Source organism: Plectropomus leopardus, chromosome 13 (genome assembly GCF_008729295.1).
Source record: "Plectropomus leopardus isolate mb chromosome 13, YSFRI_Pleo_2.0, whole genome shotgun sequence".
Classification (NCBI taxonomy): Eukaryota; Metazoa; Chordata; class Actinopteri; order Perciformes; family Serranidae; genus Plectropomus; species Plectropomus leopardus.
In genome coordinates this window covers 25,336,419-25,363,712 of record NC_056475.1, presented here as the reverse complement: position 1 = coordinate 25,363,712, position 27,294 = coordinate 25,336,419, and the positions used below count along the sequence as shown (strand labels likewise).

The following is a 27,294-nucleotide window of genomic DNA, read 5'->3' as shown; positions in this document are numbered from 1 at the left end:
CCCTTCAGTTTTAACTGATGCTATCTGGATGATGTGCAAAAGTCATCTAGATGTCATCAGATGAAGATGAAGAACTGACCCATGCAGAAAAAGCTAAAGGCTGGCCCTGGAGCCAATAAAGTCAGAATATGAGGAGACTGAAGTCAGTTTGCATTTGAAATTAGTGTAGTGGCTGGGGGATAGTGTGGTAATAAATTATTAATATCCAGACATCCATCAGTGATGTTTCTTTGCAGTGTAATCTACAAAGGGGTTAGTGTTTGTTGCTGATGCAGGCCTGTTAAAAAATAAGAGGAAATATAAAGCATGCTTTTGGCAGAAGTCGTTGATGAGGTGGAGGAGTGGGCATATGATGGCAGTTTGAGAAACTTAACAAACTAAAGGTGCCTTCGTGAAAATAATAATATGATGCAACATCAAGAAAAGTTTACCTGAAAGGTTTATTCATTTTTTTAATGGTCATTGTCAAAATGGTAGAAAAAATAAATAGTACATGTGATGTACTCCTGTCTGACTCAGTCACTAATGACTTACAGGATTTACAGTGACAGTTCCAGGAAAGAAAGTAGAGATCAGAGCACACAAAACATGGTGGTATACACAGTGGGGATGTCAACCATGTTGATTATGTAATGGGTGGAAGCAGTAAAAATAAATCAAGTTTTTTTTTTTCTCATTTTTACATTGTGCACGTGCAAGTTTATGTCACCCTTGCACTGCAGCAGCAAATTGAGTAGGGATTTATGCTATGTGTATGCGGGCTTCTGCTTGTGCTGTATCAAAGGGAAAAAGGATTTTTAAAAAAAAATGTGGGATGAGGGTGAGTGTTCACAATGACAGAAGCAATCAGTGAAATATGTTGCTTGAAATTTGAATGTAAAATGACAAGAGCCAATTTGAGGGAAAAGGGTATGCAAGAAATTATACTAAATACTAAAGAATAGACAATTACGCAAGAATTTAACTGATCTTTAAAGACTTATAAAAACACTCTAACCCTTGACTCTTGGACCTTCATCCTTATAAATTAACTGATCCCTAAACTGCACTGATTTAATTTAACATGTAATTTTGCACTACTTTTACTGTTTTTATTACCTTTCTGGGAGGGGGACAGAAACACTGATAGTTTTGATCTTACATTGATAACTTTTTGGATGCATTTAGGTCTGAGTGAAAGCTCACTAACAGTAATGAAACTGTAAGCAATACTACAATGGAGCATATGAGCAAGACAGCTGTTTTCATGTAAGAAACAACATAAACACATGTAATAGCAGATGCCCACCCCAGGGCAGCAGGTGGCGGTAATGAGCGGTAGATTAACATTGTAGGTCAAGTGCGTCAAAAACACGCAAAGAAGAGAACAGAAGCTTTCTCTGGCTGCCATCTATTTTGCCTCGTTTTGCTTTGCTAGCTATGGGATAGTGAAAGCAAATTGAGCGGCATATTTTTTACCCAGAATAAATTGGTATCATGGAAGGATAAAGAGCTGAACGACTTCGGTTGTTCACCTCCTCCGCGACATGTCTGCAGCAACGCTGAGGTAAAAACTGCGGACAGATACGCGGTTGTTTACTAGAGAATATATTGGCAAGCTAGCTCTGCAAGTAGTTAACGTTAGCTAAAGCAGCTAACAGCTAATCAGAGGGAGAAATAACGGTAAATCAAACTAATTTGGCTGCCAATTTAAAATGTAGATCAGAAATGAATGTAACATTATACTAACGTGGCTAACACATCATGTAAGGGCACTTGAACTCGTGAAATATGTTTTATTGACGTCTTAGAGATAGCGTTAGCCTAATGACAACGTTAGCCGTTTTTCGTAACTATCGCTACATTAAAGAAAACGTTATCGTTAACGCGACTCATCATGAGCTGTAATTAACCTCACTTAGCTTATGATGACCTTAAACAGTTGTCTGTTGTGTAGACCTAAAGTAAGCTATAACGATTGCAGGTTAATACAGCACACCATACGTTCTGCCTTAATATTATAATATTTATTTATGATTATAATGTTTAATTTTTTGCTCATATTCCAGGCTGTAGTTTGTGGTGTTGCTGAATATAAATTGCGTCATAAGTGGATTTTTTGAGGGTCCAGAAAAGCTACATTGGTCATTTTCCTTAACTGAGATTTTCCGGCTTTACAGACAAAAACAAACAAAACAACAACAAAAACAACCATGGAGCATTCAGTTTTTTTTTCTTAATTTATGAGTTAGTTATTTCAAAAGTCTATCACTAGTGGAGTGCCCGCAAAAACAATGAAATGCACTATAACTGAAAACCAATTTTGCCAATTGTAATGGATCAGACAAAAAAGTTATGCTCAATCAAAACAAAAAGAAAAATCAATAAATATACAAAATCATTTACAATCAATCAAAGAGACAGATTATCTGACAATTTCATTTCAATACTAATGTGAAGGACTAGTTATTCTTTCTTTATGCATTTTCCTGAACTTGAAAACATTTATTCAAACTGGTTTAAATTATGCTGTGAAGAATCGCACAGTTCAACAACCACTGAGGTACACATCTGCTTAAAGGTAATCTGAGTATGCTGATGCTGAAATTAAATTAGCTTGCTATCCATGGTCCTTATCCCATGAACTAAAAACAAACAACTTTTTTTAAATAATCTGTTAATACCCTGCTTTTTGCCCTGTACAAAGTGAATACTGTCTATAACTCAACTAAATCAAGTGCTTCAACAGCCGTTTTGACTTTCTTGTAACAAACAGTCAGTTAGTATGTTTTCTTTAAGAATAGTTCTTGTTGCTCTTTTCTATAATTTAAACAGTTTTATGATATGTAACGTATTTCATGAGTTGTGATGTTTCACTGCAGCACATGCTGGATTATCTCACATGCAAAATAAACTGGGATACTGAGTTCCTAAGAGTTTAGGTTGTGTTCTGCAAAGTGGGTCAAAAGCTTCATTGCTTGGCTGCTTTTTGAGGAGCCTTTCAAATGAGACAGTCATGTCAGGTTTCATTCATCAGTCTTTCTGAAGAGTTGTCCACAGCTGTATTGGACCGTGAACGTTGACATGTACATGTTGAATGGGATTTTAGAGGATGTTTAACAGTATATTGGATGTTAAACAGTTGATTCCACTAAAGTCACTTCTTATTACTAATGCTAACAAAGCCTAATAATTAGGCTTTTAACCAATAAGTTGCTCCACAAGTGAGCCACTTCTGTCAAGTTTACCATAAGCTGTATACTTATGTTATTTTTTTCTCGACTGTAGAACCACTCCCAGCAAGCTGAATGAGTTAGTCAGCAAATTACACGAGTACTTGGCTCATTCTACTGTTGAGGACAGCAATGACGAACCAGATGATGCTGATGGTACGGCTTTTGATTAAGCTAATCATGAGTTATGGAAACACTCTCATTATATTTTACATGTTTTTTAGGCCTTTTTTTTTTAACAGATCTTATGTTTACAGGTATGATTAACAGGAGGTGTCCTGTGGGAAACTCAACATGCCAAACTGTGACAGAGGTAACTGAACATTCTTAGTGTTTTGTCATATATGTCAGTAAGTTTTGTACATTGAATACCTATGGTGCCAGTAATGGTTTAACTGGATCCAACACAAAATTTGGTCACATTCAGAAATGTGTAACAGTGTCACATGAAAGGTTTATTATTATTATTGTTAATTATTTTTTTATCCTTGCTTTTTTCATTACCATCACATTTAATATTTAGTAACAGCACTTTTAAAAAAACATTAAAGCACGATGTATAAATAACATGGTGGCTAACTTGCCAACCAGTGAATAACATTCTTTTCAGTTGACTTAATTTTAATACAGTAAACGGGGATGTGACTTTTCAGAATTTTCTGACCTGAAACTGTGACCCATGTAAATAAAGAAAATCCATTACTTAAAAAAATTGTAAAATCTTGTTAAATCGATAAATTGTTAAATCTCCATGACAGCAGTGTTGTAATCTCCAGTGTCTGATTCTTTCAGTATTTTAGGAAAATGATATTGTTGTATCCTAATGCTCTATTCACGAGACTCAAATTCTCCAAAAATGAAATTGTTTGCTTAAACAGCGCATCCCCCTTTGGGACTTAACGTAGATGGTTTAAGAACCAAAATTGACATTGATTTCTACCGTGACAACTAAAGCAACAAAATGTTTTGCTTTGTAGGCAGGAGTGGATAGCAGATACTCAAGGAGGTGAGTTGGCATTTTGTTCATAATACGCAAGTTTACATATAGTATGGTATGAAACAGTTAAGATTTAATACCCAAATATTTAATGCAGCATACTGTGAAAATACTTAGTGTTTAACTAAAGTGAATGCAATGTATTGCAATTTTGAGGCACACCGTGTGCTCAAACCAAGTCAAAATGTGAAATGATAGTATGAGTAACAGAAACAAATAATGGTACAATACTTTTAACAAAATAAAAAGATGAAAGGATAATGATAATTTGTTTTGCTATTTGCTTACACTTTGTTGATACAAAGTGTTGGTAACCCCCTGCCTCCTTTTTCACTGTCCAATTAGGCTGCCAACCTGTGGGAGACGTTGCTTAGCTCTGGGACTTACGTTTTTTCTGTTTTACTGATATTACAGAAAACCAGCTGTTGTCATAAAGCACTCTGGACTGGACGAATCCGGGGACTCAGATGCAACCGAGGACTTGGATTTACCGGTCAACACAAATGGTCACCCTGATATCAATAGATTGCCAAAAGGTAGGTCTTAAAGTTTTCTTATTATAGTTCCTTATTTACTCTGCCTGATAACCGTTTCTGTGCAAATTGCAGTGCAAATAATGTTGATATTTTGACTGGTGTCTGTTGTGTTTTGGTGCAGTCTTGGATAAGAATTGGTCTTTGAAATTTTGAGGGCTGCCTTGTGCTATAACACAATACATCTACCAGTTGCCAAGAGTTTTGTCCATTGTCTTTGCAGAGTTTCTAAGTTACTACATCTGTTTTAAGTCTTGCTGACTACAAGAGAAAAAGCATATATTAAGGTTGACAGGAATCATTATTGTATATGTGGTATTTTGTCTTTTCCTGTTGGTAGGGTGTGAGAAGTCTTTAGGTCTGTCCCCAGCTTTTGGTTATAATTACTTATTCAATAATGAAGGAATATATTTGATTTACTGGTGGTTTGTTTTGTTTACTCAGGCACTGTGCTGGTGAGGCCTGAACCTGCTGATAACGGAAGAGATGACTTCAGGGGTCCTGAGTTTCGCAGCCGGAAATCAGGCGTGCTGCGGAAAGACTTTACAAGAAGACGTGGAGGTCGGTCACTACTAGTTGATATTGTCTTAACACGGCACATCACTGCATGAATACTCGGGAGCTATTTCTTCAAATGAAACACAAAGAAGGCACTTGTTGGGGTACTCAACCCTTGATTGCATGTAGACAAAGGACACACGGACTGAGACAGCCTCTCCAGTGGTCAAAGCAAGCTGAAAATTCACTTAACGTTGTCTTTAATTGCAGCGTGATCCTTGTCTTGTTGTGGAAAAAAAGCTGCTGCATTTGCTTCATCCGCTCAGTTACAGTTTAAATTTCTGCTAACACTAACATCCAACTGTTGACGGAGGCTTCAAGTCCACAGCAAAAACATCAACACTTCTGGGCCTCAAAAATAAAAGCACCATTAGTTCCGCTTTGATTTATTTAAACAGTACTTTATTGAACTTTATTTTAGCTGTGTTTTATTTAACTTTATACTTCACTTTATTTACATTATGAAAGTATTTTATTAAAATAAAAAATAACAGGAGTTAATTTAACTTTATTTCATGGCGGTAGCTACTTAATAATTGAATAATGTTGTATTTTAGTTTTAACATTCGTTTATAGGTGATTTAAAAGTATCAGGATATATATCTTGTGAAATAGCCTAAAAATATTGTGATGTGTACATATATATATATATATGTATATGTGTGTGTGTGTATGTGTATATATGTGTGTGTGTGTATATATGTTTGTGTGTGTGTGTGTGTATGTATTTTTATTTTTTTAAAAAGATATTTTTTGGGCTTTTTTCGCCTTTATTTGATTGGACAGAGTTTATGTGTGAAAGGTGAGAGAGAGAGGGGACGACATGCAGCAAAGGGCCGAGGCCAGAGTCGAACCCGCGATTGCTGCAGCGAGGACTCGGCCCCTTTACATAGGGCACCCGCTCTATCCACTGACCCGCCAACGCCCCATTGTGATATTATTTCAAAGACATATCGCTTAGTCTTACGAACCAGTGGTCTTGATCATTGACATCTTAGCCTGAGAATGTGGTGGATTCACCTAAAAATCAAACAGGGCATTCTCACACGTGTCTCATGATCCCATCAAGACGTTATTATAACCATTTTGTTGCTAATGACGGTGGTGTGCTTTCATAGGAGTTGAACACATGGGAATTGTCAGTTGCACCGCCTGTGGTCGACAAGTTAACCACTTCCAGAGAGATTCTTTCTATCGACACCCAGCTCTGAAAGTACTTATCTGCAAGGTGAGTCTGCTTATTATACAGCATGTCAGAAAAAAAACACATTTTTGTTTGCCTTTAAGTCATTGTTGTCAGTATGTACATCTTTTCAAAAGTCAGAGACCCTGGAAAACCTACCTACTTGTATACCGTTACCCAATAAAAAAGGGGATGGAGTTTACTTGAAATAAAAATCATAATCAAAGTGGCAGTTATGCCGACGAGACATTTTTAGAGCTTCATGCCTTTAATGAGTTTCTTAGTTCTGTTTGCTTTTTATGGGTGTGTTTCATGTTGACAAATGCTGATATGAACTATGGGTTAAAGTGCAGACTAGCTGGATTCTGTTTACACAAATCTGAGACAACAGTTAAATCATACAAAAAAAACCCTGAACAAAAAACGCATGAGTGATGACTGAAACCTAACAATACTGTTTTCTGTCTTCAGCTGTACTGGCACTATAGCCTTGTTCTCCCCAGTAATACAGCCTGTATTAGATGGTGTAAATGAAATCAAGTTAAGAATTTTATATGTCTAAATTCTTTTGAAATGATCATAGTAATTCAGTAATTTAAGCAATTAATTCATCAATTTGCGAGTGTGTCATTGTAGTGTTTCTTTCGACAAGAATTTAAATTCTCTTGAAGTCTTCGTTGCTTCCTCAAAATCGTTATAGTCTTTTTTTTAAATTTTGGTCAGGATTTTAGGTCATTTTTGTCAGGAAAAAAAGAGCCATTGCAAAAATTAAATAATGGTTTGCAAGAATATACATAGGAGTAAACACATTTATGACATTTATTATAGAATTTGGGATACATTTTTTATGGTTTATGAAAAAAATACTTGCATGTTTCTAATATATTTTTTTGGCCACACTGTTGCACTTTAATGAAATGTTTATCTTTTTCAGTCTTGCTACAAGTACTACTTAAGTGATGACATCAGTAAGGACGGAGATGGGATGGATGAGCAATGCAGGTAGGAGTTGCTGCTCTTTGGTATTTTAACTAAAATATTAACATTTTCCTTAACTTCCTTTGCACTCTTCTATCAACTGTATTTCTAATGTCATACTTATGCAGATGGTGTGCTGAAGGAGGCAACTTGATCTGTTGTGACTACTGCAGTAATGCCTTCTGCAAGAAGTGTATTCTGAGAAATTTGGGAAGGAAGGAGCTGTCTGGCATCCTGGAAAGCAAATGGTACTGCTATGTGTGTAGCCCGGAGCCCCTTTTTGACCTGGTGATGGCCTGTGACAGTGTCTTGGAGAACATGGAGAATCTATGGTATCACCAGCGCAAGAGGAACCGAATTGAGCCGGAGAAATCTGAACTTTACAACATGATGCCACATTTACAACAAACACTTCCTTTGGATAAATGGGATCACACTGGCATGGATGGTAATGTGGTGTTCAACTACAACACACTACAGATTTCCAAGGATGTTACCAAAAAGGCCAAACATTTAGTGGACTCAACAAACATCTTGAACCGAACATTTGTCAATTTCATTCATACTGTGACGGCGAACAAACAAACACCAGCTGCTCGCAAACTATACCTGAACTCTTTTTTGTCAGTAGTTAAAGGTTTACGAAAATCCCTTGCAGCACTCGAGGATAGCCTTAAGGAGGAATTCAGTGACTTGGATGTCATGAGCTGTTGGGAAAAGTTCTTTAGTGATGATTTTGATGCACAACCTGTAACAGAAGCAGACATAGAGCCGGATATCACTGATGAAACATGCTTGAGGGACTTGCAGAAATTGGCAGCTGAGCATTTGGAAGGTTATGATTCTGACTCCAAGGGTGTCATAGATGGGAGAATTGCACATGCTTGTCCTGGGGAAGACATGGGTTCAGTTTCACATGAAGCCAGACAAAGGGCACAAAAGATTGGCCTGAAGCCCTCTGAAAGCTCGGTCAACATGACTAAAAAACTAGTAGTAAAACTTACACATGTACCAATGGAGCAGGAGCAATCCCCTGATGTCTCGAAGATGGAGGAGGACAGACAGATGGACAATAAGATGTCAAAGGAGAAGGATGTGTCAGATGATGAAGAGACAAGTGTTGTAGGTGCTGCAGCTGACAGCAAGACGAGCAATGACAGCTCTGGTGCATCTCTACACCTAGACGAGGAACAAGGCAATAGACGATCTCCTCGCGTGAAGACAACACCGTTGCGTCGACAAAGTGACGTCAAGGGCAAAACGTCTCTCTCAGCGGCGGACAGTGAGAGTGACTCTGACCCTGAAGAAACCTCCAGCACAGTGCTAGCCAAAAACACTGAAGAGCAGAGCAGAGCAAGAGACGACTCAGACTCAGATGAAGTCCCTGTAGCTCTGCTTGAGCGAGCTGCTATGACACATAGCTCTGACGAACACCAGAGTGATGAGAATAGTGGAAAAGCATCAACCAAGGTGGCCAAGAAATGTCTCTTTTGGCTCACTAAAAACACCCCGATCTCACCGGAGAAGATGCGCCGCAAACGCAAAATTATGGAAAGTTCCCCCGAGTCTGACTCAAGTAGCAGAAGAGTAAAATCTCGAAGGCAAAGTGGGACAGATTCCTCTAGTGATGACCAAGATGACTCACAGAAGAAAATACAACACTTGAGTGCTCTCATAGGGATAGGGAAGTCACACCTCGTCAAAAGAGAGGATGAAGGTGTGGCTGGACAGCAAAGTCGGATGCAGGCCGGAAAGTCCAAGGCTAAAACTCGTCAGAAAGAAATGGAATCATCATCCTCATCAAGTGAAGATGACGATGATGATGTCGACTCCGGGAGTGAAGGAAGTGATCAGAAGATGAAGCCAATCACTGAAGATGTGGCCTTACTGGGGGCAGCAGCATTCCACCAATCGTCGGGTGAGTCTTACATTTATCAGGGTTTCCCTCGCGTTCATTTGTGACAAGCCGCCATAATTCAAACATTTGCCACCAAGAATCTATTTTCTGTTTTCGTAGCTGGACTGCACATTAGGAGTGCTATTGGAATAATATATATTCTGTTCGGTTATGCACTGCATCATGCTGTCAGAGTGCAGAGTAGACTGTTGTCATAGACAGAGCAGCAGAACACTGGGTGCAGTGAAAGTCAAATTTAACCATTCATTGTGATGAGCCTGAAAGTTTACTTTCACTCACTTTGCAACAGTTGCTCCTATCGTCCTTCAATTTGATGAGCTCTGACCCGTTCAGTTATTACCACCCCCATTGTCAGAGATTGAAATTCCGTGGGAAACATTGATTATTATTAATAATATTATTATATCTACATGCACAGTAATTCTTGTAAGTGATTTTTAGAAGTAGATTGATAGTTTGCCAGATTGCCCGTGGAAAGCTAAATGGTTAATGGTAGCTACGGTTAGGTACTAAACTCGGTACTTTCAAGGGTACTGGCCAAAATGCCAAATTTTGGTACCTCAGAGCACATTTGTTTGAGAGCGCCAAGTTCAGACAAGAGGTGAAAGTACGCCAAAGCACCCTGAAGCCTGAAGGCTAGCCCTGCAGCTTGAAGGCTGGCAACAAAGGTTCATGGAGTTGCAGAGTTCAACTTTTAGACAGTAGGCAGAAGCACCCTGCCACAGAGCTTAGCGGCTGCTTAATTGGTTTCTCTGCCACCCAAAATGATAGCTGCAGCACCCATCTGCTGCGACAGTTAGCTGTCTGGTTTATTTTATATTCTGTATTATTTTGGTAATAGCCTAATATCACTGTTAGACGATCCAACACACATACACACAGGAAATGACACTCAGACAGACAGATGTAGAAGATTCTCTATTAGTGATTAGCAATTAGCAGAGGAGCAGAATTGTATTTTTGTATTTTTTCATGCTATTATTAACCAATAGCCTGCGCTTATGAGAGCTAGTTGCATGTTGTCTAATCAAAATGAAAATCAACTTATAAGCAGACATGCGATTGTATCTGAATCTTAATAATACATACAACATGCACACAGTTCCTCATGGTTCTTTAGGTCCTGGCTATTTGGGATTTTGTGCAAAGCCCTTTACACATGATGTAAAAAGGTGCACAATTGTTTGGATGGGTTCATCATTGTATAGAATAATTTCTGTCATGGGGTCGTTGTTGTGTCAGTAGTTTGACCTGTGCTTTTTTTGCTATGGCAAGTCAAAATGTCTCTTGGCATATCAATATAATGCATCTTACGGTTCCCCCGTTCTTGGATGATGGATGCTTTTTATCTGTTAAAACAACACAGTGATTTAATGTTTCTATTGTTTTTTGTTTTTGTAGGAGATGAGGAGCAATCTGGGCCCTCGTGGGCAGCAGACGACGACGATGATCCAGAAAATAGGTATGGTTCAAAAAGCCCGGAAGTAGAGTTTCTAAAACACTCTAGGCGTGGAAGAAAGCCTGCGCCTTCAAACCGCAAACTCAAAATTGCAAAATCTAGGAACACCCATGTCATTAAGACGAGGTTGCAGTCTTTACAAACAAGACCTAAACGTAGCTGCAGCAGAACTCCAGCAATCAAATACACATTTTAGAACGACACTGTGAAGCACATGGACCACATTATGATACACTGAGACTGAACCTGCCGAGAACAAACTTGTGAGTGATAAGCAACATACTTTGCTTGTCTGTTTTATTTAGTGTGCAACCCAGTATACATGTAAATGTTAGAGATACATTTTACCTACATTTTTATTATTAGTTATTATTAATATATAATATTAATCCAAACTTGTTTTATTTCCTTGGTGTTCTATGCCGATACAAAAGGGAAAACGTTATAGTTGACCCACTTTACACTTGATGAGATCGGAGTATACAATTGAACAATGAATGAAACTTATTTGCCTCACAGCTCAACTTGTTTTCACTGACAGTATTTGAACATAGCAAGTTTTGAACTTCGGTCTACTCTTCCATTATTATGAATACACAAAGAGCTGTTGTCCTCCATCGAGCAGAACTGTTAACTTAAGCAAACGCAATATTGCTATTTACAGGTGAAGTGTAAAGTTTTAAAAAATTCTGCCAGAGTTTATCTGTGCATATTTAAAGTTCAAAAATATATTTTTTTCAATTAGCCAAAAGATGTAAGCATGTATAAAACATTTATGCTTCACCTTGAAAACCATCGTTTTGACATTCTGTTCTAAGATTAACCCTTCATGGGCCCCATTTATGGTGTGGCGATTTCATTTCGTTCTATTTATGATACGATGGGAAAAGTGTTGTTTGTTAAGATGTCCAATATGATGTACTGGCTCTGTAAATGTAATTAAGCTTTCTTTTATTCAGCTTTTAAGTGCTTTTTAAAGACACAAGTAAAATTGACTTCCTGCTCCCTTGTCAATTCAGCCCTACAAAATATACAGTATTTAGCAATTCTACCGCACATGACTTGAGTTTCACTGCTGAATGCGTGTTTGGCTTGTGTTTGATGCCAGTATTGATGCATTATTTCAGACTTTAAATTAAATTGTTTTGAAAGATACTTCCGTGATGGTATGATGAACATGTGTAAATCTCAGGAGTTGTCATAGGGCTGCTCTCACTGCCCAACTTACATACATTTGGAAGCCTAGAAATTGTTTCTGCTAATAAATACTCAAAGCCTCACCCAAAACAACATAAACATTTTTTTTCAAAAAGTTTCACTGATGTTGAGTTTTATAATATGCAAATCATGGCACATGACAACATTAACAGCCAACTGCAGTAGATACAATTGCTGTTTCATTTCAAGTGATATTCCTTATCTGATTATCAAATGGTGCGTTGTAGTGGTATATTTAAAGTGTCGTTATCAAGGCTCTGGTATTCACACTTCGTTACCATAAAGAATAATTCACCTTATTATGACAAAATACTCTTCTTATATGTAGTCTCTTATTCTTTTCAACCTAGTTCACATGCAGGCTGCTTGCTCTGGAGTCCATAGTATCTCCTTTTCCAAAACGTTTATCCTGTGGTTCCATAAACTACAAATAACATCCTGCTGGGCCACAGACACTCACACCTAATCATTTTAGTTCAGAGCAAACTTAATTAGCAGATTGAGACTCAGAGGATGCCTTGAGTGCTCTTTTGTACCATTGAATTGCGTCAAAGCATGTAAACATGCATGCATCTGACGCATTAAGTCCAGATCGTATTAGTTCTGTTGTAAATACCTTGGCTGTGGTGGTTGTAGCCTCTCAGCCTTCCTGTCAGTCAGTGTTATTTGTTGGTATCATCATATTGCTGCTAATGTTCCCTTTACACAAAGGTTATGTATCGTTTTGTGTTATAACATTTGAAATACAGATGCACCCGGTCAATGTGCCGTTTGACCAAGGGAACTTGTAGTTTTGCATATATTGAATATGCTATAGTATTGATTTAGAGGGCTGAGATTTCTATCTATGTCCCCTACCCCAAAAAAACCCCAAACTTTTCTACTTAGATTTAGACTTCAGAGACTCATTTTGTTACTATCACTCTAACAATGCTGCTTTTACACAGATTCTTGAGGTATCCGTCTGAGATTCTGACATCCCAGTGCGATGGAGATGAATGAAATTTTGTTGTTGCTGCTCGAGGCAAAGCTCTGAACAGTGTGGGGTTTGTGCAGAGATTTTGGCTTCAAAATTGGAGGTCATGTGACCCCCTCTGACCTAGAAAGACTTCCCTATGCATGATGTTACGAATGATACAATTGTGAAACGGTGATGAAAATCTACTGTCACATGCATTCAGAAATTACTTTTCCTATTACACTTTGGCCATTTGTGCCATAAATGTCATTTAAAAAACAATCTTTTTTCTGCCATTGTGTGGGCAGTTGGCCAGCTCAGCCAGGGAAAGGCTCAGTTGTGTGTGTGTGTGTGTGTGTGTGTGTGTGTGTGTGTGTGTGTGTGTGTGTGTGTGTGTGTGTGTGTGTGTGTGTGTGCGTGTGTGTGTGTGTGTGTGTGAGAGAGAGAGAGAGAGAGAGAGAGAGAGAGAGAGAGAGAGAGAGAGAGAGAGAGAGAGAGAGAGAGAGAGAGAGAAATGTGCCCAGTAAGCAGCTCTAATTGCGAAGAATGGGCATCGTCATAGCACACTGTGTCCGGTTCTTTGAGTGCATCCACGCTCCAAGCACTGAGGAATGACGTTTAGAAAAACTTTTTCCAGAGACAATGCCCTGGTTATGAAAAATAATTTACAGACATTACTGTCAAAAGTGTTCATGGAAATAGTACCCAGTATTTTTGTGTGTTTTACCCCACTTTCTATACACAGAGTATACATTACTGCTGACCATTTTCTAAAGCATAGTGTAGCTGTTAAAACCGATTAATTTTTACTTACTTGTTCGCATTTTATTTAATCTCGCTAAGACGTAAACCCTGTTTTACAGGTGAAGCAACTGTCGCGTTTTTCTGAAGTAATACAGATAAATAATTTGAGTTAAAAGCCTTCCAGGTCAGTGCTTTCAGATGTTAATGGGAACGCTGTATATCTGGGAATTGAGAGTGGGCTGTGAAACAACAACCAGTATAAATGCAAGAAGCGACCAAATTCACATTGTGCCTTTAATGACATCCATGTTTGTTTCTCATGTTTTTTTCCAGGTTGGATTTCCTGACAGCACAGCAGTGAAAGCAGTGCTGTTAGGCAACAATCACTTAAATCTGGGATATTGTAGCCTCCGGCATCAACCGTTTTTTTTTTAAAAGTCTGTTTTCAGCTGTAGTGATAGCACAACTTTATCTTTAGAGAAAATGGTCAGCAGAAATGTAAAATCTACAGTGTTTGTAGTTAGTGGGTTGAAACTTGAAAAGTACTGTGTTATTTAATTGAAATCCACACAGCATGCCATTAACATGTGTGGTAGTATGTCAGTTGTCTCCAGTGTTTTTCTGTTCGTCCCTTTTTCCAAGTTGAAATATGTCAAATGATTTCCAAGGCTTAGTGTCCTTTTCCTGCTGCTGTCGTCTGGCATTGCCATGCTGTAATACCTCTTTTACGACAAAATCTCATTGGACGTTGGCTTTAATGTTAGAGAAAGTGGCAGTTATCAAATGACCTGCATTGACGACAACAACACATTGAGATCAGGATCGGACCTGTGCAATGGCGAGTTGCTTGGTTGACAATTAACCAGAAAATAGATGAACTTGAGCCCAATCCATGTCAGCTGTTTGACCCTTGGTTATCATGTGTAATAACATGTCAGTCCCATGTTGGGAAATGCATGTTGAACACAGCTTTATGTAGAGGGGGTTAAAGAGTGTAAACACAATATGGTATTAAAACCATAAACTTTTTACATTTTTAAAAACGTGTTAATTATGAACTGTATCCGATTCTGTGCATTATTTCCTTATTTTTTAGGACTTTATGTTCCACTGGAGTATAAAGGGGCTAAAAAACAGTTGTAATTTTTAATTTATCTACAAACCTTGTTAGTAAATTGGTGTTTTTGTGTCCCACATGTTTTTCTCCATCTTTGACACGAGTAATTGGCTGCTAGTACCAGAGGAGCATGACTCCTTCCAGTCAGCTCTCAGTTTGTGTTCAGAACGCCTGTAGCAGTGTAACTGCCCAGCTGTCATGATTGGATGAATTAGAGATTAATGTAATTTTTATTTTCACATTTAAAAAAAAAAAGAAAGAAAAAAAGACAAATGTTTGCCTAGAGCAAACGACATAGGAAATAAATTAGTATCCACTCTTTCCCTAAAGGAGAATAAACGGATATGTCTTTCTGTTTTCTCTGTGAAAAATACTTGTAATAAATTCTTACTCTTGAAAATGTCTCTGTATCATTTTTCTTTTTTTCTGCTATTATTTTACATGTGTATCTTCCAGTTTTGTGGTTGTACACTTTATTTGGTCTTTGACTTTACTAGCAGATATTTTATTATATTTGCATATTAGGAAAAGACTTTGTCATTGACCAATAATGTGGGTTGAACAAAGGTGACCCACTAAAGATATCTGATGAGATCTATTATAATTTTCTCTTATTTTTTGTTAAATATGTGAGTCCAACTGTCAGTACACTTAATTGTTAATTTGTCCTAAAGTATAAAATTATCCAGCTAAAGACAATGTTACTGATCATGAAATGAACTTCAGGTACCTTTTCCCTCTTTGTCTACTTTTGAAAGAATCGCTAAGAAAATGCTATTGGCCCAAATCAAAGCCAACTACTCCTCGGGCGATGATATCTCTTCGGATGAGGAGACGCAGGAGGATGATTCTGAGTTGGAGGAAGATGACATGGTCAAACAAGGCAATGATGATAATGAAACGGATGAAAATGGTAAGTACTTTTGGCTTTCTGCTTGTGCATCTTATTTTATAAGCACAAGGATTCTTTTCCAGTTTTAGTCCCAATGATTTGGCAAAATCTGTACTTGACAAGGTGTCCTCTGTGGGTTATAAAAGAGGGAAAAGATGATGGAACATGTCTCTGCTGCTGCAGGGGAAGACTTGGACTCAGAATCCTCCGACACCATGGCTGATGGGCCCAACTCTGGGCACCATCTTCTCCGCCACAAGCTATCTGTAGATGAGGGAGCATCGAGTGACAAGGCAGCAGCAGAGAGTGAAGTAGGACAGCAGGCGAGAAAGCGAAGAACCAGCAGCAGACAGCTGAGTTGTAAGGACACTTTGAACATTGATAACTTAGCTGTGAAACAGGAAGTCCTGACTGCCCTAACCTCTCATTTTGATTTCTTTAAAGCGGAGGGTGAAAGTGATGCTGATGATGGAAACGAGACAGGACCAGAGGATGTTGGGATGAGCGAGGAGCTGAGTGAGTCAGAGGATGATGCTGGTGAAGATGGACTCAAAAGGTACATTAAATCCAGGTCGCACTAATAGCAACAATAACAAGACAAACTTGTACTCATTATAGGTCGTGCACCCAACACTTTGAAACCCGTGGAAAATTTACATCAATACAATCAAATACCTTTCAACACAACAACATTTGTATATCATAGAACCTTATATTAATGTGATTTATATAGTACCTTTTTATATGGTCAGTGAGGACATATGCACTAAGTACTTCACGTAAGAAAAGAATTGGCATGAAACTGTCCAACAAAAAGACATTTAAATACAATTAAAAATATAAATAGAACACATCAAAGGCTTCACAACTTAATATCAGCAAAAGTCAATGATAAAATCAAATAAAATACACCATTTTAGAAGAACTGCAGCAGAGTGAAGTGTGGAAAAAAAATAATTTCGGGCCTGTATCAGGAAAGTTTCAGGTAGTTAATGACCGAAGTGAAAAGATAAGGTTTTAGCTTTACCTTAAAAATGTTAAGTGAACTGGTTTCCCTGATATCTGTTGGAAATGTGTTGCAAAGCTGTGAGGCGTAATTGACAAAGGCTGCACCTCAGATTTTCTCACGTCTGTTAGCAGAAACCTCCAGTAAACCAGCAGCAGATGATCGCAGTGCTCTTGAAGGCAAATAGGAAGTTAATGAAGTAGCTTGGTAGTAGCCTATTTAGAGCTTGGCACACAACGAGGAGGACCATTAAAGCAATTATAAATTAATTGAATTCATTTTATTTGATGTACATTTTTTAGGAAAAATAAAAAATCTCATTCAGATTTGAATTATGGTTGAGCACTGACTTTCAAACTGGAAGCTCAGTTGTCACAAAGATACGTTTTTGCAAAAGGCAAAGTATATTGGGATCATCTTAATTTGTGTTTTAAGACATATTTTAATTTTTGAAAAGAAAAAAAAAACTTTTTAAAATGATCAATCATTTGGCAACCCCCTGCAGTAACTATGTAGATCCCCTAGGGGTTAAGTGTTAACAGTCAAGGAGTGATTAAGAAAAAGCAGAATTAATCAAGCACAGATCAAGAATAATTTACAAAACCAGGCTTGCTTTGGAACACAGTTTTACACTGAATGTTTAATTTTGTCTACTGTGTACTTATTTAATTTTATTTCTGATTGTCTTCTATTTTCAGGTCCCGTAAAGTTAAGGAGAAACGCCGTAGTTATGAACTGAAGAAACAAGTCCCCTGCATTTGGTTGTCTGACTCCAACAGTGAAAAGGTGGCAGCTGAAGCTATAACTGAGTGCTTTGTTATTCTTATCCGTATCAGTTGACTCTGGTGTCTCACGGTCATATCGCTTGTTGGACGTCTCTGTATTTGAGCAGAGTGATAAAGAGGACACAGATGGCGACATTATGGGCACCCCCAAAGGACGCAAAAAGATCCGCAAAATCATTGAAGATGAGAATCTCCGTGCTGAGACCCAGGAAGCCCTCAGAGAGGAGGAGGAGAGATGCAAACGTTTGGCAGATCGAGAACAACAGATGGAGGACAGGAGAGAGGTACTGCATAAAAACAGATCATTAAACCTCAGTGTGTCCAGGACCAATAAACATTTACAGTAGTTTAGCTCATTTCTGCAGCAGCACTTGCTCATTAGAGGCTAGATCCCTGTTGGAAAGGGACAGTAATCCCAGTACAAAAGTTTTGTTGCTGACGGTAGCACTTTTTTTTTTAGGATGTATTATTATTTGGAGGTTTTCAAAAGGGAGAAGCACACAGACAAAATGCTGACTATGCATCATTGTTTTCCAGATAATTGTTATCGGAGATGAGTTATCTCAAGTGAGGTGTCCTGTCACCACCAAGCTGGTCCTGGATCAGGATGAGGAGACCAAGGAGCCTCTTGTTCAGGTGCAGAGGGACTTGGTGATGAGACTGAAGCCTCACCAGGTGGACGGTAAGTTTGTGCTCTTTTTTCACTCACACTGAGGGGGACATTGCTTTGCTATAATTTATTTATTTAATGTATTTAAGGGGAACCATGTACAGTTTAATATATACATTTCACCATTTAATGCACCTCATCAGATTGTAGCTTCAAGCTAATTTTCATCTGCAGTCTCCAGGCAGTTTAAAACAGAAGGAGCATGATAGCAAACAGGACAGAGTACAGACACAATGCAAAGCTTCACAAGAAAACACATCAGATGTGCAACACTAGGCTTTACAAAATAGCACATCACAAATGCATGCTTTTCAAAAATGAATGATAAAAAGTGATGACGACCATGGTGGGAGAGTGCAGAGCTGAACAGTCTTGGATAGAGGATATTCTTGAAGATCTTATAGTATTCACTAAACGTGGCTAGCCTGGTGGCTCAGTGGATAGAGTGGCGCTCCATGTGCAGAGGATGCGTCCTCGCCGCAGCGGCCGCAGGTTCAAAGCCAGCCTCAGCCCTATGCTGCATGCTTCTGCCTCTCTCTCCCCCTTTCACCCTTACACTGTCCTGTCAATCAAAGGCAATAGAAGCCCAAAAAAAGAGGTTTCAGGGCAGTTTCACCAGCCTGCCCCCAACATGTAATACAAAAAAGACCTGGGTCTTCAACAGAGGGTCTGGGACCCCTAGGGGCTCCTCAGAGTACTGCAGGGGAATCACCAAATTATTGATTTTTATTTTTTAAACACTTTATTTATAGCATTTGTATACAATGAAACAATGAAAAAATGAAAATGTCAGGATAAATCAGGTTTAAATCTAGAAGAAAAGGACAGTATTAAAATGTAAGAGACGGCAAATAAATAAATAACAGCCATTGTATTAATACTATGAACCCATCTCTCCTATCCCTAAAAAAAAACAAACAAAAAAAATCCCCATGACATTAGGGCAGCAGTATCAACACTTTTTACTCATCATCACTGGTGTCTTGAGTGAGGAACACGGGTGAGTGACACCTGGAGGATAGGTCTATTGGTCTTTTATGCACTGTAGCACTGCCTTCCAGGTGCTGGAGAAATTCTGGAAATTACCAGATAACTCGTATCTCAGCAGCTGTACATGTAGAACAGCCATCAGCTCCTGCAACCAGGTTTCAATCTGCGGAGATGAGTCAGATTTCCAGAGTCTCAATATACATCTCTTGGCAATTAAGCATGCCGTACACCAAGACTGTGCGGGCATTATGATCCAGCTATTCCAAAGTTGTGCAGTGTCCAAACAGAGCTGTTGGTGGGTCAGGAGTCAAAGTAACCTTTAAAACATTAGAATAGCACTGAAACAAAAGACACCAAAAATGATTGTTTTATTGTGTAGGGTTAAAATGCAGTGCAATTTCATACAATTTACGGAGCGGGGGCCCTGCTCTGTCTTCCTTTCAGCTACAGGGTCCTTGACCTGAGATTCGTTGCTGACCTCTGCAATAAGACATATGGGATAGGATCATAGCATGCATAACTATCTTGGTTGCGTCCACCGAGAATTTCTAAAATTTGCCAAGCAGTACTTTTGACCTTTTATATCAAGGATAGGCGTTTTTAGCATGGTTTAAAAAAACCCCAAAACAAAACATATTTTGTATTGCTAACATTGTTGACATGATTGTTAAAGCCAATGTGTGATCCAAGAAGCATCTGTTATGCACTGTACAGGCATGTTGACGGCAATAACAGCTATAACACATTTGGGTTTTACTTCTTCAGATACTCTGTTTGAATACTTCAAATGAGTCAGAATGTGCAAATATATCCATAACAGTTGGAAATGATGAATTTATTAACAATCAATCCAAACATGTGACCTCGTCTGCCTGAATTCTGTGACAAAATTGTGACACGCTTGTTGATCTGTTCTGGGTATGCGAGTGAGTTTTTTATGCCTGTAATAAAACTTCAAAGCAAACACAGTACAAATTTACACATCTTAGCTGCATATTTTTCACAGTGGATTTCCATATTTGTGAAACCTGCTGACTGTGTTCTCTTTATCATCCAAAGGTGTTCAGTTCATTTGGGACAGTTGCTGTGAGTCTGTGAAGAAGGCCAACTCCTCTCCTGGATCAGGCTGCATACTGGCACACTGCATGGGCCTGGGAAAGACTCTGCAGGTGACACACATCCACTTCCAGTATTCTTGTCTGTTTTGAAACTAATACACAAAAAAAATTAAAGTCTTTTTAGATATTGCCTGTTGAACAAAATATCAGTGTCCCCTGAACTTGATGAGGATTATTTTTTTGTTTTTGTTTGTTCTTTGTTTTGTTTGTTTTTGAGGTCACCCATCTTACTCTATGCTCTATTGTCTGTTGGATTATTTTATAGGTGGTCACTTTTCTCCACACGGTGCTGCTGGCAGAGAACCTAAAATTCAGGACGGCCCTGGTCGTGTGTCCATTAAACACTATCCTCAACTGGGTCAACGAGTTCAAGATATGGCAAGAAAGCATGGGAAAGGATAAAGTCAAAGTACGTAAAATCATAAACTGGCAACACTAAGCTTCAGACGCTTTATGTCTCAGGCTTTGCTGATTGTGTACAATCACACATATGCAGTAATTGTTCAGACACACAAATATGTTACAGGTCACAGAACTGGCTACAGTAAAGTATCCTTCAGAACGACTCAGGGCTCTGCAGAGGTGGCAGAGAGACGGAGGGGTTATGATCATGGGGTATGAGATGTACCGCATCCTGTCACTCGCCCAGAAAATCAAGGATGAGGAGAGCAAGAAAGCCCTGAAGAGCATACTGGTGGATCCAGGTGAAGTAACTTTGTAATGGCATGATATTATTAAAATGTTTAATGTGTCATTACTTTGCTAATCGTAAAAGTTTCCCTCCTGTTTTCTCTCCTGTGTTTTTTTTTCCCAGGTCCAGACTTTGTGGTGTGCGATGAGGGACACATCCTGCGCAACGAAGCATCCAATATCTCCAAATGTATGAATGCCATCAAGACCCAACGAAGAGTGGTGCTCACCGGCACGCCTCTACAAAACAACCTGATTGAGTGTAAGTCTGCATCACTTTGTCATATTAAGTATCACCATGAGATCATACTGCCCTGCAGACCTAGCACTGAGTTGTGCGAATTGCAATGTTCTGCTCTCGCTTTGCTATCACTGGATGAATGTATGACAAAAGTGTGAACTGTTCAAGGCACCTCATTTCAAACAGCGTGTACTATGATGTGCAATGACACCGTCATCTTTCACAACACACTGATCCTGATTATGTGTTAACGTATCTCTACCTTTGCTGATATTTTACATACAGTAAATGTTTAATTGCGGAAAATCATGTATGTATACTTTGTTATTATTGTTATTATTGTACAGTTTTATTATATTTAACTCAAACTACACTAAAACCAGGTGTGAAAAAATATTTTAGTTAACTGAAATAAAAACAAAACTAGACTAGGCAATATAGGGTACTTACAAAGCTAATCAAAATAAGGTCAATTTTGTCAACAAGCATGAGGAGGCAGTGGTGTATGTTATTTGAGAATACAGTGTCTACGTGACTGTGAGTCAGCTGCTTTCACAGAGTGCCGTGTTTGTGTGTATTACCTTTTCTGAACTTCTTAAATCTTGCCCCTGTTAAGTACCCCTCATATTATTATAAAAAACTGAAACTAATACTGAAATTAGTAAGAAATAAACTAACAGACATTTTTAAACAATAAAAACGAAACTAGAGCAATGAATGTCAGAACTTCCTGAAACTATACTGAATTGAACGCAAAAATCAAAATAAAAACTAATGAAAACACATAACTGTAAGCATATTGTAGTACCAACAAGAGTACTTGAAATATCACAAGTATTTGTAAATATTTCAGAAATGCAAAATTACTGATGACCCAAACAGCAGTACTGTAAAAACAATGTGCTTCACTGTTAGATTTAAGTGAAGAAACTAAGTGTAGTCGTGATGTTTTGACAGATGAAACTCACATTAACATATTGATACAGTGTATTTTTCTTCCCACAGATCACTGCATGGTCAGTTTCATCAAGAAGAATCTACTGGGCTCAATAAGTGAATTCCGAAACCGCTTTATCAACCCCATTCAGAACGGCCAGTGTGCCGACTCCACAGCAAAAGATGTTCGACTCATGAAGAGGCGAGCGCATGTACTTCATGCCATGTTGGCTGGATGTGTGCAGGTAAAACCAATCAAAATAATACTGTATGTACTCATACAGTTTAGTATTATATTTCCCGCTCTCACAACACTATGTTCATCTTTTTCCCAGAGAAGAGATTACTCAGAGTTGACTCAGTTTCTGCCTCCCAAGCACGAGTACGTGCTGGCAGTGAGAGTTTCCCCACATCAGTATAGCTTGTATCGCTACTACCTGGACCACATCACTGGTAAGAAACTGTCTTCGGACTTCTGCTGTTTAGAATTCGGATGTTCAGTAATCACGACTAAAGAATCTTAATGTTCGGAATGAAAAGGAGAATGAACCATACACGGATTATTGAAATCACACCGATTTCTGTTTACTGTGATTTACCCTTCAAGTTTAAGGGTTGTGTTTTTTTTTTGTTCTATGACATCTGCACATTTATTGGTCAGAATGTTGTCATGATAAAGTATTTATTTATTTCTCTGGTTTATCCTTTAGTTGATGTGTTCCAGTGTAAAATTATAATTCTGAAGTTTGCTCATAGAAAAATATGTTGTGAGATGTTATGGACACTGTCAGTAATTGCCTCACTGATGAATTTTAGTTAAGTGAACCTGGCAGACGTGCGTCACTTAGTCATTCTGTAAATTATCTAAATTACATTAAACTCACTGAATCTTCAACCAATAAGAAAAGGAAGTAAAAGTCATACAAGCATTTACAGATTTCATTCAAAGTTGGAGTTTCATAGATGTTCGACCATTTGAAGTAAATATATGTTTGTTCTTCCAGTTATTGGCTCCGTGAGCAACAGAGCAAAGATTGGAGCAAACGTGTTCAAGGACTTTCAGGTGCTCAGCCGAATTTGGACTCATCCCTGGTGCCTTCAGCTCAGCTACATCAGCAATAAAAACAAGGTCTAAAAAAATCCCCTTGAATGCATGATTAGTTCTTATCGTTCTAATTTAATGTTAAGTATTTAATGAATTTATTAATGAACTCTTGACTGATTTTTTATTTTGTATTTTGAAAAAAAGAATAAAAATAAAGCAGCAGCTCCGCTGAGAGAGAAAGAAGCCGTTATGGCTGAGAGGTAAGACCTAATAGATTGATAATCACTCTATGCTTTAACAAATTATCACCTCATTTGTTTCTCATTAAATCTTTGGTGCACAAAGTTAACTTTTGTTAACTTCTATTTGCCTTTCAAAGCCATGTTCATTTTGTTAAATTATGTATTCCTGCTATTCTAGATAGATACATTTCAGACTGGAACAACAAAATGTGAAAGAAAAAAGAAGTACTTTCTGAAGCCCCTCTTGGTCACACATTTTATGACGTATATTCCATTTATATACATGTAATACACATTGTTTAAAATACATTTTATAATGTAGTGGACTGAGACAGAACAAGGGAGAAGGTGGGAAGTGCATCAACAGCAGTGCAGAGGGAATTGATGTTTCCGGCGGGGCTCCAGCAGTGGAAGGTATTGAAGTTTGTCACTTATTTTGCGATCCTGCTGTTGCACAGTAATTCAGTTTGTCCTGTGTTATATTACATATAGGAGAGAATGCACCTACCAACTCCAAGCCTCAGAATCTGGATGAGAACTGGTTCAAGCATCTGCTATCTGAAGAAGATGCCGAAATCATGGAGCACTCGGGGAAGATTGTGCTCTTGTTTGAGATTCTCAGAATGGCTGAAGACCTAGACGACAAAGTGTATGTTTCTTTTCTAATCCAGCAAATTCGAAAACAAAAACCGTAAAATGATGACTGCTCCAAATCTATTTTTGTATTTTTAGGCTTGTGTTCAGTCAGTCTTTGATCTCATTAAACCTGATTGAGGATTTCCTCAAGGCTTCACACCGGGCCAGAGACCCATCATCATTCAAAGGTATTCTGTTTTTGGCAAAGAATACTACTACTTCATTCAAGAAATTTCCTGCTTGATGTTCTTAACTTTTGATTTTGTCACATCATTGTTGTTACAGCGGGCAGCTGGATTAAAAACGTAGATTACTATCGTCTCGATGGTTCCACCAGTGCTCAGTTAAGGAAAAAATGGGCAGAGGAGTTCAATAATCCCTGCAATGTTCGGTACAGATTATATCACTGCTATTCAGTCTTTCTATTTTGATTGTACTAGAATAAGATCAAGACAGAATGTATCACGTTGTTGTGCAAAGCGTATCTTCTGATTGTGTTTTATCGATCTATATTTTAGCGGCAGATTGTTTCTCATCTCAACAAGAGCTGGCTCACTTGGCATCAACCTGGTTGCTGCCAACAGGGTCGTCCTCTTTGATGCCTCATGGAATCCCTCGTATGACATACAGAGCATATACAGGGTGTACCGCTTCGGTCAGCTCAAACAAGTGTTTGTGTACCGCCTCCTGGCTCAGGTACGTTCACTGGTCTTTATTAATGTCCAAAACCTGAGTGTTTTAATTAATGTAAGATGAAATGTGTTTAGTCTAATAATAAAGTGATGTTTCTGACAAAAATAACCGATGCAAAAAAAGTGCAAACCCTCTACAAAAGAGCACACTAGATGTATATAATGCATACTCCAAATCAAAGTCACGTAAGCTGATTTGCATTGTGGTTTGTCTGCCAGGAATAATTGCTTATTTATTAAGTAGGAATTTGTCATGAATACAGCTGTCATCTGGTGTCCAAATTCACTGAGTAGAAGAGAATATCATTGAAGCATTAGTGTTTTTTGGGGACTAAATCCCAGGCTTCTTCAGCTGCACCATATGTAACTTAAATTAGATAAATTTGAGCTTTCATAAAATGATGAATTGATTAGAGGCAGAGGAGCAATTACGTTTTATTTTGCTAAGTCAGTTTATGTTAATTTGCTTCTGATTGTCCCCCAGTCTTTGTCTTTTGTCTTGAGGAATACTGGATAGTTTTGTTTTTTTGTAGGCAGTAGAAAATAGCCTAATGGATATGGATCTCCTTGAGCTGCTGTATTTTTATTGAAACTATAAATCTTTCACTTCTGTTTATTATCACTGTAATTTTCATCTCCAGGGCACCATGGAGGAAAAGATCTATGATCGCCAGGTGACCAAGCAGTCTTTGTCCTATCGAGTGGTGGATCAGCAGCAGATTGAAAGGCACTTCACCCTCTCTGAACTGACTGAACTTTACATATTTGAGCCAGACCTGCTGGACAACCCAAACTCTAAGAAAAGCAAAAGAACCACCAATGTTGTGCCAAAGGTGATTTTATTTGATGCCATGTAAATATACACAGCTGTCTGATAAAGGCTTACACAATGAATTTGCAGTATTTAAATACTTTCTGTCTCTTTGATTGTCAGGATCGTATCCTTGCACAGCTACTACAAACCTGTAAAGACCACATAGTGTCTTTCCATGAGCATGAATCTCTGCTGGACCATAAACAAGAGGAGGAGCTCACTGAGGCAGAACGCAAAGATGCCTGGGCTGAATACGAGGCCGAGGTAAAGAGCTGCTCACCGCAAAGCATAAATGATCCTGAGCAGGGCTCTGTCTGGTCAGATGTCATGTCCTAAACTTTACACATAGTGTTTGATATTGTAACTGTGTGCTTACTGTATGCAAATGTGTCTTCCAGTCTTCCAGACTTCCAGCCAGCACGAGCCAGGACACCTTGGAGAGCAAGACCAATGGACAGCTAGTGGTACTCAAAAATATAATTTGTCTGCTTATGATATTTGTGTTTTATACAACTCTAACATAAAACATGTCTTTGCAGGCAATGCTGAACAAGAGCAGAGCAAGTGTAGCGGCTGCTTTCATGTCAACACAGGGGATTGTGTCTTATACTGTCGAGGACTACATGTTACAATTGGTGAGTGACACTAAGGTCTCATAGTGCAGCAAATGAAGAATTAAAAGGTATAGTACGTTTTTGAAGTAATGACAACAACTTATGTTTTTCTAAATATGAATTATATTCCTAATCATACTTAGAGAATTTCAGTGCTCATCCCTGTTGATAAAATGCAACACAGCACATTACTTGGCAGATGAAATAGGATGCTAATGGCGCACATATCAGCCCTGCGATCATTTGTTCCTTGCACCTTCTTTGTGTAACTGATGTTTTTATGTTACAGCGGCAACAGTATCCTCTCCTGACTGAGGCCATGCTTAAGAGCAAAGCTGAGGTCTGGAAAGTGTGTGACCAGAAGGAGCAAGAACGTAGACAAGCTTTCTATCAAGACATTCTTTCACAGCAACAAAAAGTAAGTAATTTTACTTGTATATATGTACATATACTGTATGTATAAATAGGCATTCTCATATTTCAATCACATCCCTCTTTAGCTCACACTCAGCATTCAGGCCATACTGAACAATAGAAGGAATCAAGCAATGCAGATGACTGTGAGCACTGTAACCCGGACTGGACAGACTTGAACAAGAAAATCGTATTTTAGCAGGTAAAGACGGTGATGCCTTTCCTCTTCATCACTGTGCTACCAGTGCTATGAATGTATGTTTTACCAACAAAAAAAAAAAAAAGTATTAAGCTCCCATATTATCAAAGCAACTTGACAGCGGAGTATAGTCAGATGTTAACCTTACGATTTCAAATCACCGTAGTAATGTTCAAACGCACTGACAGTTTGGAACACTCTGAGCACTTTAATTTACACACGATAGTTAAGTTGTACAAATGTTTTTTTATAGTTTGCGAGACCTGGAGGATTGTTTAGCCACTTCGTTTCAAAACTACTTTTTTGGTTTACACACAGGCTTAGAGAACATGCCTTACTATTCAACCTCATGTATTTTATTATGAAATATGTTTAACTTTTTTTTTACGTTTGTTACCAGTTGTCATAACTTTGTAATAAATTGACAAAATAACA

General features: G+C 38.3%; 1 protein-coding gene across 1 annotated transcript; it reads left to right on the top strand.

Annotated features, from left to right (window-relative positions):
* The first annotated feature begins 1,398 nt into the window (after window positions 1-1,398).
* On the top strand, window positions 1,399-27,294 carry LOC121952233 (transcriptional regulator ATRX-like). The gene is made up of 35 exons (XM_042498777.1): window positions 1,399-1,546; window positions 3,268-3,368; window positions 3,470-3,525; window positions 4,190-4,218; window positions 4,624-4,745; window positions 5,187-5,303; window positions 6,419-6,528; window positions 7,418-7,485; window positions 7,590-9,379; window positions 10,781-10,841; window positions 15,634-15,788; window positions 15,951-16,127; window positions 16,212-16,323; window positions 17,472-17,559; window positions 17,666-17,842; window positions 18,096-18,240; window positions 20,278-20,387; window positions 20,602-20,745; window positions 20,863-21,040; window positions 21,151-21,288; window positions 22,273-22,448; window positions 22,539-22,656; window positions 23,208-23,332; window positions 23,453-23,508; window positions 23,813-23,904; window positions 23,983-24,139; window positions 24,223-24,314; window positions 24,412-24,517; window positions 24,645-24,822; window positions 25,460-25,651; window positions 25,753-25,896; window positions 26,031-26,096; window positions 26,172-26,267; window positions 26,536-26,664; window positions 26,747-27,294. Exons 1-35 carry the CDS (start codon window positions 1,527-1,529, stop codon window positions 26,837-26,839), a joined length of 5,718 nt encoding a protein of 1,905 aa, XP_042354711.1. The 5' UTR covers window positions 1,399-1,526; the 3' UTR covers window positions 26,840-27,294.